General features: G+C 35.2%; 1 protein-coding gene across 1 annotated transcript in view; it reads right to left on the bottom strand.

Moving 5' to 3' along the window:
* Positions 1-2971: 2971 nt before the first annotated feature.
* The window catches only part of SEMA3A (semaphorin 3A), a 170990-nt gene continuing 155318 nt past the window's right edge, over positions 2972-18643 (bottom strand). Inside the window, exons 14-17 of the mRNA XM_048934056.1 lie at positions 17445-17602; positions 13699-13766; positions 8073-8215; positions 2972-6558 (exon numbers count right to left, since the gene is read on the bottom strand). Of these exons, the coding sequence (XP_048790013.1) occupies positions 6103-6558; positions 8073-8215; positions 13699-13766; positions 17445-17602 (825 nt within the window). The 3' untranslated portion in view covers positions 2972-6102. The remainder of the gene's footprint in view (positions 6559-8072; positions 8216-13698; positions 13767-17444; positions 17603-18643) is intronic.

Genomic DNA, 18643 nt, shown 5'->3' with positions numbered 1-18643 from the left:
GCCAAACAGTTGTTAGACAGGAGTAAGAGTTGAGTTTACATAGATTAGAAATTAAAAATCAAATTGTATTGACTGACATGAAGTGACTTGCATGTGAAACTACTCCTACAGATATCATGGTATGAACAGCATTGTATTCTTAAGTCATGAGTGAGCATGGAAAAATATGCTTAAGTGGTTGTCTGATTTAGGATTTCTGATCAGCATGCAGATACATTATAAACAAACTCAAAGCCCAGATTAGAAGCTTTTTGCTATGCTCACTGTGCTTTACTCAGCTCCCCATTTCTGCACAGTCAGAAACAACCATCAGACATAACTAAAATTATAAATTTTTTTGTTTTCAAAATTGAACTAATCACATTTTAACAATTTTCTTCTGTAAAACCATTTCTGAATTAAAAGCTAGTATTAAAAACCTTTAGTCGGTAGTGAATTAACTTAGACAACATTATAAATTCCACAAAATCAGACTTTATAATAGAAGTGTTGATAAAAACCTAATAAAATGAGGACCAGTGGCCTTACTGTAATGATAAAATAACAAACAGAAGAGGAAAGTTAAGCCTTCTTCAGAGGAACTTTCACAGTCTGTCTGTTTGTTCTGGTTTATTTAGCTATTCAATGTGGTATTATTCAGTGAAAGCAGAGTTTATAGAAATGATTTTTTCTGTATAGTTCTGCAAACCAAGAAAAAAGTTGCCATGTGAGACTGAAGGGCCTAAGGGGTTGGTCATTGCAAAGCATAGCTGAAATGTCTGCAGTTCTTTTGTCTTCTCTTTTCCTCTCCTGCCTTTAGCTACAGAAATAGACAAGAAATTAAAATGCATACTTATATTTGTGAGATGTTCTGGATTATCTAGCAGAATTACCATGACTACTTTGTCGTGTCACCATGTAGAGACATGCATCTTTATTTACCTCTGGATAAACACTCATAATTCATTCTAACACACTCATGAAAAAAGATGGTTTTGAAACTCTCGCTGCAGTGAGTACAATATATCAGCATGAAGCATAAAAGTATTGCAGGCTCCAGGACCACCTCATTCTGAGGAACATAACGATGAGTTCTGCTTACAGGACAGACAATCAGATTTAATCTACACAATTCTGTAAGATGCAGTGGCCTAAAAAAGCATTGGATCTTTAACCAAAGCAAGACTCATGCTTCAAAACCAGTTCAGTGTGCCTCAGGTGCAGCTCAGTGGTACGTTAGTGTATTAGTAGACATGGCAAGCTTGCACACTGTGTGAAGGCATAACTTTTATTTCTCATGAGGTCTTCTTTGCTCAAAGAAGAAAGGTCATGATTTCATGCACATTAATTATTAGGAATAGTTTAGGTGTATATTTTTGTACTTTTTTTCTGCTTTTCTATGTCAGCTAAATAGGGTCAACAAAACTATATCAGAGAAGTACTGTTAGTACTGATTGGTTATTTCAGAAAGAGATATCTGCATTTGGAAGAGAAATAACTGCAGATGGTCAAGGATGAGCCTATTTACCTGAAAATGCCAGGCTCCAGTTCACAGACTGTAAGTCCTGTAGCAGCATAGTGTAGTGTGGAGTATGGCTTTCCTCATATTTTGTTGAAGATTCTTTCATTTTAGCTTTCAGCTTGACATCAGTCCCTATATCGCATGCTAAAACTTGCTGCCTCAAACCACTGATTTGGTATGTTCACAGAATCAGAGAACCATAGAATCAAGAGTTGGAAGGGACTTTTAAAGTCCAACTCCTCTGCAATAAACAAGTCTTTTTAAACAGCTTCTAAATTTGCCTAATACAAGGGTATGCGGATAACAGACAGAAATTGATTTATTCTACTTGGTATCTATGAAAGCTAGCTTCCAAATGGAAGTAGCATAGCCATTCTAATTCATTAGAGTGGCACAGCCAGGCAGATAAGTTTTGTTCATGGGCAGAATAAAGTGGTGTGGACATATGCAACTTTAACTGCACAAGTCCATGAGATTGTGTCAAAAGCTAAGCTGAAAATAACTTTGAAGTTTTCATTTTAAACATTACTACTTTGTACTCCTCAAAAATAAACAATAAACACCATTAATAAAAATAGTGGCCTTTCTGGCCTACTAAACAGAACTTACATACACTGATAGCATTATATTGGTAACAGCGCACTCCACATGCTCATGAAGGTTACAGGGCACATTTCTGTGTAAACAGTCAAGACAGTGAACTTCAAATATTTGGAAGAAATGTTTATTTAACAACTGAATACATGCTAAAAGAAATAATTTACAGCAGCAGTTTAATTACATTTTTTTTCTCTCCAGTTTTCTAGTTCCCATCTGAATTGAAGTGATAGATACTGAAGCAGAATTATTTACTATGCAGTGAGGAATGTGCTTAAAGAATAAGCACATCATTTTGGCACTGATATAGCAAATAAACCACCTTATCAGCTGTGTGGCAAAATCTTGCATTTTAGTATTATGCTGAACACACTGAAATGGAGTACCTCTAGATAACAGTACTTTACACTGTACCTCCTTATCTAGTCAAAAATATTTACACCTCTTTTGGCTAACGTGTAGGTAGCAAAAACTGAACTATTAAACACATACCATTGATATTCACTAAATAATACATAAAAAGGATCAGTAAATGCGCATTCACATGCATTTAATTTAATTTTTACACTGTGATTTTAGTGGGCATGAAGATTTAGTTCTGTTCTGCAAAGACGCACACTTTCTCAGTAATTAAATTTAATCATACAGTTTTTAGGAGTCATTGAACAAATTCCTGTCTTCAGTGATCATGCAAGTGCAAAGTGTAGACAAATCAGATTTGATGTTCCTTTCCAAAATGTATCTTGGAAAAAAACCCTCAAGTTTTATGGTTATGAATGAAATGCTTTATTTCTCTCCCACATAAACACAACTTCTTACTTTTTTTAACTGTAATGTTTAAAGGGTTTTACTGGTGATTTACAGAAACACTGATTTTTTTTTTTTTTTTTTTTTTTTTTTACCTTTATTTTCAATCCTTATGATGCATTAAAAAATAATGACAGAAATGGGGGTATGAGCTTTTAATGAAGCTGCAGGATATATTTCTATCCATGAATTTATTAAGGCCTATGATCTTTGGAAAAAAGTTCATTTCACATCATTTTGCATCAAAATGATGTTTTAATTTGATCATAATATGAACAGGGAAATCAACGATTTCCACTGCTGGTTTAATTATCTGCCTTCTTATTTATATGAGTGAATACAAAGACAAGATAACTACTCACATCAATGAGTAGTGGACTGAGGTTAGTAAGACGATATCTATTATCCAATTAAATTGCCAGGTCATGGTAAAAGCATCAGAGCTTTTGCAACTTTGTTCCCATTAATGACATGTTGTTTTTCTTGTTTTTCTTGTTGTTTTTGTTGTTTTTTCTATACAGAAAAACATATCTAAGAATCCAGGCTTAACTTAATCTGCTTTTTTTTTTTCTTAAGGAGTGGTGGGAGAGGTTGGTAAGGATTTGATATCTTTTGATAGTAGGTTGCTATAAAAATGAGTACAGTACAGAAAAACAGTTAGATCATAATATCATTAAGGATTAAGTCTTCATGCTCTGAAATCAACCTTCACTTTTCCACTGAATTCTCTTGAAGCTAATTTTAAAACTGTTTCCTTTTGTAACGACGAGTATTCTAAAGGCTCAATGGTAGACAATAGCCCTACACAAAAGTCTAAAGAGTGATTACAAATAAATATTTTAGTTGACAACAATGCTCACAAATTAATCGTAGGGTGAGCTGAAAATTAATACTTCTATACAGGAAAGAATGTAGTTGAACCTATGTTTTAAGCTACCCCTATTCAGCACATCACGAAAACAAGGGAATTTGACACCATACTATTGTTCACAGGAGTGAAAATAAATTATATTGGAGTCAAAGTAAATGTAGGAGAGATTTAAAGTTGCTTCAAAACTAAATTCCCAAACACTTTCCATGGCCTCACAGTCTCGTCTTGCTGAATTCAATGATTTTTTTTTTTTTCCTAAAGAATTAAATGCTAAAAAACTTTCAAATTCATCAGATGCAAAAGATTCAAAGGAGACTGAAGTGATTACGTCTTTCCTTAAAACCAGATTGTTATGAAAGCAAGAAGCTAAGTTTTCACTAATCAGAAGGATACTTTAATTAGTGAGAGGCAAAGGGACTGGGACATATTGTGAGAGCTGCTTTCACAGCAGTTGTGTTATACTGTTTATGATAAGGCTAGTAGTGTTGTGATTGATAAATTAAATAATCTGGAGTGAATAACAGCAAAACAGATCAGTCATCAATACATACACTTTATATAAAAGCTACTTTAGCAAACTAAGGACTTTGTTCTAGTAACTTTCCCACAATGACATTACTTGAAATCATACAATTTACTGACTCTATCAATATAAAATATGGGAGGCTGGAGGAAGATGACCTCACAAGAACTGGACAACATAGAACTGGAGACCAAAGGCACATCTGTGCTGAGGTGAATAAATCCACTACTTGCATCCCTAAACTTACACTTATGGTGCAAGTGCATTGTCTGTTTTACCCTGTTTCTCTTCTGTACACAGAATAAGACAGAAGTGCAAGACCAAATTATCCGTTACTATAAAATAGTTTTAAGCTGAACTGCACCAATTTACTGCTGTGGCAGACATCACTCCCAGATAAAACAGTCCCTTAAATTTTAAAACGGAGAGCTGGCTTTGAGGTTATGGCCTAGACCTTTTGGATGCATTTGGTCTAGTTCTTTGAGTTCTTTGTTTTGGGTGATCCGGCCCACAGAAATAATAAAACAGTGGGAATCAGTAGTGTGGACGCATTTTCTATCACTGAATTGGGAACCATACACTTTAAACTGAATGTAAAGTTTGTTCAAGGATATATGACAGTCTATTAGCCACATCATTTAAATATTAGCATTCACAAATATTTACTAATCAAGAAAGAAAGTATGTAATTAGTAAAGGGTATTTTAATGCTATTTACCTTTTTTTTATTTAATTAAAAAAATATACAACTGAAAATCAATGCTCTCCTCTTCATTGGTTCAGTCTACAGCAAGGTATTACACAAATTGAGTCAATTAAAATACCATACTTGTAGAAAAGAATGTAGAAGACTTCCATGCTACACAGTGATTTTTATGTTAAAATAGCTTAGTTCCTAAATTGTTTTGAAGTTACATGTCATAAAGTTTTCTAGAATAGTGGGGAGGAGATTAACTGCATTGTGACCAGTTCCCCTGGAAAGTTTTCCAAACAAAAGAGTAAAGTAGCTCATAATTGGAAGTTGTCTTTTTTTATTTTTTCCTCTATAGTAATAATTAGGAAGTACAATATTTCTAAGACAAAGAAGCTAATCTATTTTAGAAAAGAGCTAATGTTTGCTGCATATTTTTCATGGTATAATTAAATTATAGTTTTAATAAAATACATCTTTAGATCAAAGCTGAAAGAAGTCATCAGTAGTAGGCCAGTGTACTCCACAGTTTTTGTTCTTCCAGATGATGAATGGCTTATGTTGTTCAGATTTCCACAATCTCATTCAGCATTGTTTTTCCTCTTTTAGTACTCATAAACAGGAGAACTGGTAGACAAAACAAGAACAAATCCTTGTGTCCAATCATGTGTTTAGACATTCATCAGCTTGATGAGTTCATGCAGTTTTATACATAGTCTAGGAATGATGGTGCTGATGATGAAAAGTGGGTTTTGTTTTTCTTTAAGATGACAGCATGAAATACAACATTTCATTTATATCTCAGGCCACAGAGAAAGCAAAACCTGCCTGCTGAACGCTTGTAGAACTTTTTGAGCAGTAAGCTATGTCCGGCTGAGAGTTCATCCTTGAAACTCTGGTCCATCTGGTCTTAGAATCAGAGCGGAGACGAAGGACTTACTAGGAAAGTTAGAAATATATTTTATTTAAACCCGGTGGAAATTGTTTGAGCTTTCAACTCTTGTAAACATCCACTTAATGCCATGAAAAAGTTCATGTATATTGCATTTTTTTTTCCAGTTATCTGTCTATACAAGTTTCTACTCAGATGAGGTTCCTAGAGGTAATGTAGCTCAGACACTCCGTGGTGCCCTCTCAAATTCATGGGTCCTCCTGTTCCTACCTTTTTTATTTTCTTGTAGGTGCTTCCACTTATTTGTGTTCACCTGCGCATTGGCAGGCCTTTGCCGGCGCTGCTTGCGGTCTCTTTTCCAAACCTGCTCACAGAATTCATCCATTGTGTTGAGATTAGGGTGATTGATTAACTGCATGAAGTCTCTATACCAGATCTTTTGACTGGGAGTCATGCTATTGGTAGCATCCTTCGTCTTGGAGGCATCACCATCTTCTTCCTTATGGAGCAGCTCTTCTAAATGGTCAGTATCAATTACTTCCAGGGTCACTTTGAGCAAAGTTTGCATGAAGCCGTGCTCCACAGCATGACAAAAATAAATACCAGAGTCTCTCCGTTGAAGACTTCGTAGCAATAGGCCCTGTTCTGTCCGGATCATTCGATCATCCACTTTTATCTGTATCAGAAAAATATGTCAATTTCAACAGTTATACTTCATATCTCCAAAGTTATCCTCTAATCATACTAGTTTCTAAGTGTTGTTCCTTTCAGCTTTTAAAATTTGGCTAAAAAAGACCCAAAAGCACAAGAATCAAAACCATTTTAGTCTGTAGTTGTAGAAGGATCCAATACCCTGAACAAACTATTCATGTGTTTGAGAAAAAAAAGCATAGTGTATTAAGAATTCACTCATTTGTCCCAGTTGCTATTCAATAAATTTCAATAGCATTCTGTTAGATGGAGTTGTTAGTTAGATCAGAGAAAATGCAAACCCATAATCAGCAGATCCAACATGGATTCCTTTGATTTAATTATATAGGCCACATTTATCATTATATTTTGCTTGAGCACACATATATATGTAGGAAAGGTCACCTCTCATTTTATTGTTCCTCACAATAGAAGCACTTATTAATGGAAAGGGATTCTAGATAAGTGGAGAATTTACAAAGGAACAGTAAGGATTAAATCCCAAATGTTGAATATTCAACAAGCTGCTTTCCAAAATATTGTATATTTCTGAATGAATTAACTTCTAGGAATATAACCTCTTTTTATGAATCCATGTGGAGTTGTAAATAGAAAAGGCGTGAAACCTATTAGCTGCTGTCTCCACAAAAAATAAATTCTAGATGATTTTCTATTCATGCAAATAAAGTATTAAGCAAAAGTATATAAATCTTTTTATTTAGCTATGTTTTAAAAATGAGTGTAGTCTGTGTATATTTCCAAAAACTGTAATTTAACACACAAGCTTTTGTTTCCTAACTTGATTTCTCTTCATACCAGAGTGGATTACTCTCTTAAGACATGTGTGACCTAGCTTGACACTAAGACGACTTGGGAACCTGGGTGAGTAATAATGTAAGAATGCTGGTGACAAGAATAGGAGGAAAATAAATTATCAGCTTTATGTAATGCAAGCAGAGTAAGTCCGTATTTTTGCCTCTATGAATATTGCTTTTGATGAAAAAAGTGTACAAGTTTTCATACCCTTGAGTTGGCTACAATTCCCAATTCCTCTTTCTGACTGTGTATTACCTGCAGTTCAGTTTTAGAGCAAGTAATGCATAGAGAATGCTCCCGTTAAACTACCTTTCACAAAGTCAAACAGAATAATTAGTAGTTACAGTGGTGTGTTTGTTTGTTTGTTTTTTCTTCCAGAATTGGTTTTCAGGTCTTTGCAATATTTAAATTCAACATGGCATGTTAGCGTGGACCATCTGTGAAAGGAAACATGAGTAAATCTAAAATATTTGAATGAAAAACTGTGTTTTTCAGGGAGTGTGACCAGGGATAGTGTATGAACGTTTTCTAATCTGAGCCTGTAAATCTCCTTGGAGACTTTAAAAGATTCCAGAAAAAGTTCTTAAATAGAAATATAGATAGGAATTATTCTGGGAACGGCTGAGATTCAAGTATGTTTTCATGTAAAAGACTAGTTACATCTCTTAATTTTTTCTGCTATACCTCAACTTTGTGGTCATCATTTTGCTTCTGGAATTGCCAGTAGACTATGGCACGTTGAGATTTTGGACTACACTCAAGAAAAGTGCTGCTATTCTCTACTCCGTAAATAATCTTTTCCTCCAGGGTCTGACCACTTGGGTTATCTGTAAAGGAAAAATAAACAAATAAATAAATTGGGATGACCAAGGAAGAGAAAAGAAGTCTTAATTATAAAACAAATTCGTTTACAAATTGGGCTCCCTTAAAGTTTTCATTATAAACAAAAAAAATTTAAAAGACAAACTTTCTCATGTCAGCACACTGTTGGAAAATCTCCATCGTTATCTTTATCTGTGTAACAGTCTCTGGTAGTTGGTGTGTGTGTGTGTGTTTTAAGCTCTAACAGCTGCTAACATCTCAATATATGAAGTTAACTTCATTATGAAATTTTGTTCAAACTTTGTTATTATTCATCAAGGAAGATATCTAGGACACGGTAAGATTTTTTTTAATAGCCAATTCTAAGCAGTGAGAAAACTCAGGGTGTAGTTGCAGAATGCCCATAATGATATCTCCTGGGCTCTACGATTGTAATATTTTAGAGAAAAGTAATAAAACATTAGACTATTTAAAAGTACTATAATGTGTTTAGATTATAAGGCACTACAGATTGCTGAAGTGGTTAATGACCAGGAATAATGTTTTTGAGGAAACAATTTTCAATTAATCATTTCCTCTCATGCTGATTTAATTTATGGAAATGTAATGAGGTTAATAAACCAGACGTGATGGGAGGGGAAAAAGAGAGTTAAACAAATTACTTCCTTTTGTAACAATGTTTCAAGATATTCATCAACTTGCTGGAAATATCACATAGCTATAGGACTTATATGATATTTGATTCTTCTCCAATACCGCAGAGACTGTAAGGCATCGTATTTCAGCTCTCCACCTAGCTCTTTAAAAAGCTGTTATGAACTTAAGTGGCAACAGTACAATTATTCTACAGAGTAAATAGGGAGGAAGGAGTCGGTAAACTATTTTACACTGTGTTGATCTTAAGGGGTTTCTGTCTCTGTCTTTCTTTGTCATTATTTGAATTTCTCATTTTTGATCTGCAGTACTGGAAATCTTCAAGCAACTTCCTTTGATGCAATTTAACAGGAAAATGATGTTTAATTAAAATCCTCTCAAAAAAAGTCCACTGTCAAGGTGTGTTTGCTTTCACTGTGCTTTTATCATACTGGTCATGTTTAGCAAACATGGGCTGTAAGGTAAAAATAAAATCTTGCTCCTGGTTTATGTTGACACAGTAATTACATGTCTTTCCATTATGACTTGCAGCCTGGATAGAGGATAGGAGGAGGGATGGGGGACAGAAAACTAACTGGTGCTTATCCAGTTCTCAGTAAGGAAACAACAAATGGCCTATACACACTAAACAAATAGGGGATGAGTTAGCTTTATTTCCTTTGTTGGATTTGAACCTTTCCAGCAAGTAAATGAGGTAGAATAAACAAGCAACTGAAGCAATATTTTACTGACATTTCTCAGAAATCGCACGCCTTTTAAGAATGTCCGAGCAGCCTCAAACCAGGAAGATGGCAAGCAGTGGAAAATGAATTAGAAAGTAAAGCAGCAAGGAAAGGGCAAGACAGCTAGAAGGGACCATAGCTGAATGTACAGTGGAAAGATCTGAGATGAAGCATGAGCAAATTCATGCCAGCAGAATAGAGGAAGTGGAAAAATATTAAGAGATTAACTGATGTAACCAGAAGTCATAGGATAAAGATTGCAAATTGAAATTATTAAGTATGAACTCATGGGTATGGATTCGAGAGCATGATCTAGGTGTTGTGCCTCTTTTGATTCAAGTTAGGTTCTCTGATTTAGGATCAGAATTCACATGGGTAAGAAGGAAACAAAGAGTCTTCAAACAGACAACAAGAAGCAACTTGTTATCTAAACTGGGATCCGCAAGACAGCACACGCAGGGCTGAAGCACACTGGACAGCCAATAGAAATTTACTTAGCCTAGGGTCCTTTCTTTGGCAAGGATCCTAATGTAGATGAGCAATAGGGTAATTTTAAGTACATAAATGTGTTTCTTCAGGAAAAAAAATAGATACCTAGAATATCTTTAGTATCTAAGAAGCTAGTCATAGCTTTTGTGGAACTTAGCTTGAAGGTGAGTGCTCTGAACACTCGAAAATTCTTTGTGGATCAGGTCCACTGCATTCCAGCCATGGAAGTTGGCAGTAGGCCCCTTTAAATTTGTTTGCAATTCTAGAAAATGTAGTATAAGTAACAGTCATGCAATGAGACAAGAAGGATTTAAGATATCCTTCAAATTCCAATTCTATGATTTAAGGGAGCAGAAGGTAGGTCCAGAAATGATTATAGAGTTCATGTAACATTGAACATGTGGAGTGCAAGAAAGTAAAACAAAAAGAGGGCATAATCACAGGATCAGAGAACAGTTTTGGGAGTGAGGAAGAAGATAAAGAGAATAGGAAGTAAACTGAAAGTCTGGGAGGTTTGAAAGAGCAGCAGGAAGAATTGGAAAACTTTAGAACTGTAGAAGTCACAAAGTTGGTTATAAAATTCAGCCCAAAATCCTGTTTGAGAGCTGTAGCTCCCCAAATGAACCCAACAGTAATATCAGTTTACTACCCTGATAAATACATAATTTCTGACATAACAAGAGAAGTATGAAAGGCTAAGTTTACCAAGATTACTTTGCAGATAAATGCACCTGACTGTATCAAGAAATTGAAAGTGATTCCTTGAGCTCCCTCTGGGATAACTCATCTAAGATTCCTCTCCATTTACAAAATGTTCAAAAAAAAAAAAAACAACATAACCAATGACAACAATAACAAACTTCATAAATTATTGATAGTATTACTACTGCATGACTGAAATTAATTTGTTCCTTGGCTAGAACAAAGGAATCAAGCTTTTAAATTCAAGCACAAACACCTGTGCAGATAAGGATCCTCAGTTTCCTCTGTTGTTGCTGTGTACTCATTCTGTACTATTCTATTTACTACGCATTAGCACAAAAGGACAATTGACAGAGCAAACTAAGCACTATTAAAGGCATTACTGTTTCAGACTGAAGCCTAGGTAAATTACTGCAATGTATTTGTAAGATAAACATTAAGAGATTGTTCTTTTTTCTTATTTCTGTAGGTTTGCATAGGAAAAAGACTGACAGTTACTGCAGAAGAATGTGTAAAGAAGCTGGAGTTGGTTCTTGGCTATAGAAAATCCAATTCTACATGCATTGTCCAGTAAAATACTAGTCATAGCCAAGAAAAAAAGGCAGTATAAGTTGGCAAAGTGAGTTTATGGGGCATGTAGCTCTCTGAAAAATGCATGGTGCACATTTCCATAGGAAAATGCCAAATAAATATAGGAAAAAAATATATAGATATAAAACTTAGAAATAGTATAGAGAAATTTTAATTCTATAATAATCTAAAGCATTCATTGTATTAAGTATTTTGATAATAAATCCTTCAAGTTTAGAACTCGGAACTGTAATTCCTCAGGTTTATTTTTTACTGTTTTTTTCTATCAGTCCATCTTCATTTCACTACTAAGTACAATATTCAAGTGATATCTCATACTTCATTGCTTTGCCTATTTTAGCAAGGCTGCATTAAATCTCCTTGTGGTCAGCCGTAGCATAGAATAGCTTTTTCTTAACCCTGAGTTGTCATGATTTTTGTCATTAAGAATTTCCCAGATGACTCTCTTCACTTTGGACAGAAGATATCAGACAAATATGTTTACTGAGGGAAGGTGAAAAAAAAAAAGCAAAATGATTTGAAATTCTTTTTTTTTTTTTTATGCCTAACAATAAGGAACAGACTTAAGGTTATATAACACACAGCTAGCAAGAGAAAGAGAACATTAAAGAAAAAAAAACTCCGGACTTTTGATAGTCTACTTTATCGTGAGTAGTTTTTATGATGGAGACAGGAAAAAGGTGAAGGCAATGTCTAAGACATGCTGCTTCCACAAATAAAATCCACATGTAGTGCCTGGTGCAATTTCATTTCAGGGAACTGAAAATGACATCTCACCATCAATAGCGATATTGTCTCACCCCCACTGTGAACGTATGTCTAGACTCACACAACTGAAAAATTGTGAGCTTTCTACTGGTCTGCACTGACAAAGCCAAGTGAAATTAGTTGTGCATTCGTGAGTTTTCAAATCGCATAATGATCACAGTCCATTCATGCACTATTCCAAGCTCTTCTCCGTGAGTAGCTTGGCCTGAGTTTTATGAAGTAAAAAGAAAAGCTACATTAAGGTTAGCTATACTTTGCAAATGATTAAAGAAATATAAAGAAAAATATAAGAAAAATATAAAGAAAAATATAAAGAAAAATATTAATGAAGCATATTGGTAGTGCATTATACTACCTCACTGCAGCCTTTCAGTACCTAAAGGGAGCCTACAAACAGAGGGGAATCAACTCTTTGAAATGTTAGATAATGGCAGGACAAGGGGAAATAGTTTTAAATTGAGGGAGGGAAGATTTAGGTTGGATGTCAAGGGGAAGTTCTTTACAGAGTGGTGAGGTGCTAGAACAGGCTGCACAGAGAGGTTGTGGATGCCCTGTCCCTGGAGATGTTCAATGCCAGATTGGATGGGGAGCCCTGGGCAGCCTGGTCTATTATTAAATGTGGAGGTTGGTGGCCCTGCCTGTGGCAGGGGGGTTGGAGATTCATGATCCTTGAGGTCCCTTCCAACCCTCGTCATTCTGTGATTCTGTGACTCTCTAGCTGACACAAAAGTACAAATACAGGCTATTAATCATTGTTGCTGTTAAAAGGACTTGAAGAACATCAGGGTTCTGAGATATCTCCAGATTCAGCCACCTCTGTTTTACTTGTCCCAGAATTCTGTCAGTGGATTGATTGGCTATTACTACAGAAATAACAGAAAGATGAGTTATCGTTTTTTTCCAGCAGAGGGAAGTGTTGCCCAAGTATTCTCTACACATAAGACAAAATGGATATTTTTCATTTTCTTAGTCAACAACTTTCGAAGATTTTGGCAATTTTGGTAACCAAGCAAAGTTTATCAGAAAGATATTCAAGAAGGGAAGATATGGGCTATATATTATGTGAAAATATGTGACCAGCAAAAGATAACAAAGAAAACTCATACTGAAGGCACAAAGGGCAGGCCTATTGCAATGAGCATCCTGATAATAAGGATTGTTTGTGTGGCACCTACAATAAAGTTCATTTCATATTTAGCAAAGGTGGTTAATATTTGTGCTTGGTTTTCATCACATTCAAATGATATGAAGTAACATTCTCATAGTTCTTGATGTTCTAAAAGCAATGTGTTTTTTTTTTTCTGACATAATACACCTAGCCCAAGAGTGTGATGTTATAACACATGAAGCAGAGAAAATAAAATGATTGAATTGGTTAACTGAGGAAAAACAAAAATAATCTTTATTTTCTGCTTCAGGCCACTGCAATGGCAGTAAATAAGATAACAATGTATCTCTCTATATTCATCTGTACTAAAAGTTCAAGACAATTTCAGCAACAAACCATTCGTGCACTTCCTACTCTCCTCATGCTAAGTTTGTAAGCCATACCCATAACTCACCATGATGCTGCAGATCTGAGCAGTGAGTGAGGGGATCCCCGTTTCGGATGTCTTGTCGCCTAGTACGTCTGCAAATATTGAATTTGAAAACTGTTAGCAACCTTTCCAATAGTCAGCATTCACTTTTGCCAACAAATGGAATGTATGTACAGTAACATGAGTCACAAATGCATCTAAACAATAGTATGAAGGAAATCATATTACTACTATATTCTATTCATTATCGTAGTTTGCATCATTGGTCTTTATACTAAAAGTATTCAGCAACTGGTAAATACATGCCTTTTGTATGGAGCCTAGGAAGTTTATTTTAACTTTGTTAGTGGTGTTTATCAGAGAAAAATTCATGATGACTCACAGATACAGGGACTGCTAAGGTATCAAAGCATAAACAGTACAGCTCGAGCATGCTCTGAAAGCATAAAGAATCTATTAGCTTTTCTGCAAACACAGAATACTTCAAATATTGTGGTATTATTTAGAATGTCAAATTGTAGTATTTGCTACAGAGTTTAAACTAAATTAAGTAAAACATCTCAGCCACCACACACCTCACCAAAACACTGCTGATACATCCTTTTCAGTATGTGTTGCAAATGGCATTGTCTTTAATATAAACTGAATAAAACACTTTCACGGGAAGAATTAAAAATGATGTTTAAGTGTTTCTCCCACTTGATTTCCATTTGCTCTTTCTGCAAATAAACTTATCTGTGCTTAAAATTTTGTAATTCACAGGAAAAGCTTTTAAAACGATTTAATTTTGCATTAGTTGCTCTCTGTCTGCTCTTATTTTTATTTAAATAGCTGTTACACAAAATTCAACTGAGCCACAGAAGAGAGCTCTTGAAAAGGAAAGAAGAATAAGGAAAACAAAGATGTGTTTCAAGTGCAATCTTTTTAGTCTGGGAATCAGAGAAAGCCTGAGGGCTTGCAAAATTAGAGGAGAACAAAGAGGATTAAGCTGCCGAACAATGCTGTGATTTCAGATTATGGCATCCAGCAACGGATATGCAAAAGTCAAGTAGCCTTGTAAAAAGCACTGTTGGTCACTCCCTTGTGACAACAGCCCACATTTTTAAAAAGCCACTGTTGTGCAGCACAGAGACCATCTCTCTTCTATTCCCTCCCCAGGCTCTAGGAGCTCAGCATCAATTCGTACTGAGAGCTTTCACAGCGGCACCATCAACTGCACAGCTGACTCCTCCTGGCTGAAAGATTTTAGATCATTTCTTTTCTTCTACTGAAAACTATTGAAATGTTAAAGCTGAAATTATTTATAAGAAGCGCGGCAACGGTTTTAGAAAAATGCAGAATGTTCATTCCTGATATCGTTCTGGGTAAAAACTACAAAGAACGTTTCTAGCGAAACAAGGCATCTTAGGACACTTCAATAAAAAGGAAACTTTTGTTGATTGACATATGATTCAAAAAATGCACTGATGCTAATTTCAGATATTGTCTTTTTCTTTGTCATTACTCAAGAATAAAAATACCCCCAAGACATAAGGAGCTGTACAAGCTTTTTTTTTACTCCATCCTTAATTTGGAAAGGCAGCACAGTTATAGCATACTATTTGTAGGAAAAAAAAATATCTGCGGACAGACTCATATCACTGTCAATGGAATCTGGATGTGATGTTTAGTTAGAATCTCAGGAAAATGTCACATATGTCACCACTGTATCAACATGATTTATGAAATATGAACCAGAACACCTCTGCATGAGGCAGAGTTAAGTGGTCATACCACAGGAGCTGTGAATTGCCATTTAGACTTCTTAAATATACAAATAAAAGTAAAGTAAAATCATGGCTCATAAAAGCTTCTTTTTTAAATAAAGGAAAGAATAAGAAGCACTGTTGGCAAAGCATCTGTGCAAATGCTTGAGGACTCCGTTTTCCCAATATTTCAGGAGCCTGAAATTAGACATCCATTATTTGGAAAATGCTGATACTTAAACTGTTTCCTGCAATGTCACAGATACATTCTAAACTGGATTGAGGCAGTGGGTTTAAGAAGTACCTGGTAAACAGCAGATCCTCTCCCCTAACAACACAGAAAGTTGCAAGGGACAGTGGCTCCTTCTGAAGGCAGTGTCAGAACCCCAGCCTCAAAAAACTTTTCTTTTGCAGTGACTTCAGGAATTGTAACTTCTTCACCACAAGGTTTTCCTACAGCTGGTTTAGGCAGTAACACTGCCCCTTAATCCCAGTATGAAGAGGTCCCTGTCCCCTTACCTTTGATGGCAAACATGAGCTCAGACTGATAATGATAATATTGGAGAAAGGGATAAGGAAAAACGAAGAGCTCTATTTTCTTTTTTTTTCAGTGTAAGAAGATGAACAACAGGATGATATGATTTGTGAGTTTTGAGACAAGCTAGGAAGAAGGACAGGTGAAAAGGTATGTGAAGGAAGCATGAGGTTCAGGGATAGAACTGGCTGGGAGGTAACAGAGAAGAGATTCCTTACTAACATCTCTCTCAACTGAAAGGCAGTACTAAACCACACTGAATTCTGTCCTCCAAACTTTCAAATCAATTTGATCTCTCAGACTCCCCTTGAAAATCTTCTTGTCTCTCTCCTCCCTTCTCTACTACTACTGCTGTCCTCCCACCACAAATTAGAAATTAGAAATCCCTGCAGCTGAGAAAACTTGACTGTTCTGCTTTTGGCATAAGATTGGTTTCTCCTTTTTAATTTTAACGAATATCAGAAAAACTCAGATTAACCCTTCCTGTTGAGAAAAAAACAAACCAAACCTGATATTCATCTCAGAAGCAGCTTTTTCTTTTGTCATCAGTAGTTGTTTAGGATGCATTGTAGTGAACTACAGTTTCACTAAAGTGAAACCTTAAGCCCACCATCTGAAAACCTGAAACAAATGCTACTTCCCACTCCCTAACACCACTGCCTAAAACAACCGATCCAAACGTGGAATTTGGAGTCCTGAAATTCCCAATCAAGTATTTATAAACCTTAATTTTAAGATAAAGAGTCCTTTTGCATATAAATCCCTATGCTCCTTGTTTCTTCATAAGTTACTTAGCATATTTGCTTCAATCTTAACACATTTACATACATTTTAGCCAATCTATCACAAGAATCTTGATGTTACAGCAATGGCCATTCTTATTTGAAAGCATTTATCACTTCAGTTCCTAATTTCTTCTTCAATATCTAACAGCAGTTCAGTAACTAATTCGTATGCTTTAAGAAAAAGAATTTTATACACAAAGGGAAGAAAAGAAAATATAATTTAAAATTTTCAGATCAAGCAATAAGACTTGTAAATTCTTATTTAAAAGGCATTTTTGATTGCATTTTCTGCAATTTCTCTTAACCTCTGCATTGCAAAACCTTCAATGCCAATGCAGAGTGATAGTAAAATAGCAGTTGTTCTGATCTGAGAGCTTTAGACACATCAGTACATATGAAAGTAAAAGAAATTTTACATCTTCCTGCTTATTACCAAATAAAAAATTATGAATCCATTTCACAAACTATTCTTCTCTGTTTTGTTTTGTTTCCAATAGCTTTTAAATCCACTCCAATGAGTAGTAGTGTTCCCTTTAAATTCATCAAAGCTTCATATTGACTGTAGCTCCCGCAATTATGTTTTCTTTGGAAAAGAATGGGCTCCAGCTAACCATCCCATGAAAAATCTCCAAAGCCCTCTGGTCACATTTAGATCATCAGGAAAAACAAATAGTAAACCATGTAGACATCGGAAACTGTCCCTACCTTTTAGCAGTGGGAAAGTAACGTGAGCAAGATGAACCATCCCAGGCGCAATAAGGGTCTCTTGCAAGACAACACTCAGCACATGCTTTTCCATAGATATCACAGCGGTGTAAAGGAAGCTGTGAAACTCCGGTGGCTGAGCCAATGTAGAGCTGTTGCTGTTACAAAAGTGAAAAAGTAAAATAAAATAATTTTTTTTTCCTTGTTTTTTTGTTTTTGTTTTGCTAGGAAAGCCTAAAATATGTATTATAAATTAATATGTTAGGGCCATTGGAAATGCAATATGGAATCATGACCCTAATGTACACTAAATGAATGAGAATAAGATTGTCTTCTGGGTAAAAAATGAAACAAGAACAACTTTCATTTTGGCATGAAGTTCTCAGTTGTTTCTCTGAGAAAAGAGAAAAGAAAAATTCTTCTTTTCATTTTTGTCTTTGTATTCAGATCCCCACATTGGCACAATGCTGCAATCATTGACATAAAACAGTGGAGAATACAGTTGTGACTTTAAATAAAAGGGAAAACAGCTTTAACTTCAGTTTCTTATATATGACTTGGATTTGTTTGGGTGGGTCTAAAGGAAATGATTTCAGATAGATATGGAGATATTTAAGCTTGCAGTAGTTGTCATACTTGCATGCCTGACAATTCTGAAGTTTCATAGTCTTTTCTGCAGATTATATACTCCAACTGAAACATATATTTAATGAAGGAAGAAGGCATACTTTATTTTGGATAAGAAACATTGTTGACCAGGAGATGGAGTTCAAAAGTGGAGAAGAAACGTGAAGAAAAAAAGAGATGCAAACAAAATCAAGTACAGCTTTTATGGCATCATAATAGAATAACTTGTCATTTTCCTTTCTGATCTCAAATTCAGGTGGTCCGTTAGGGAAGTTGGTCCCAAGAGAGAGAGACAAGAGGAAACTTGAACTACTGATCCTATGTGAAATTCTGAAGAGAGATATTTCAGCTTAGGGCTAATTTGCAAAGAAAACAAGTATGAGTGTAGTAAGCAAATAGAATTCACTCTGAGATAGTAAACTAGGGAAAAATAAAATAAATAGCCTTATAAAAATTAAATGACTTATTTTTTTAGAGGTCTCACTCTGAGCAGTCACACTGTGAAACTGGATATTTGAACTCATTTTTCAATCTTAGAAACATGAGGTTGGTGTGAAAAATAGGCTTTCAAG

Source organism: Lagopus muta, chromosome 1 (genome assembly GCF_023343835.1).
Source record: "Lagopus muta isolate bLagMut1 chromosome 1, bLagMut1 primary, whole genome shotgun sequence".
NCBI lineage: Eukaryota > Metazoa > Chordata > Aves > Galliformes > Phasianidae > Lagopus > Lagopus muta.
Note: the sequence above shows the minus strand (reverse complement) of the source record. Positions and strands in the feature narration are given on the sequence as shown.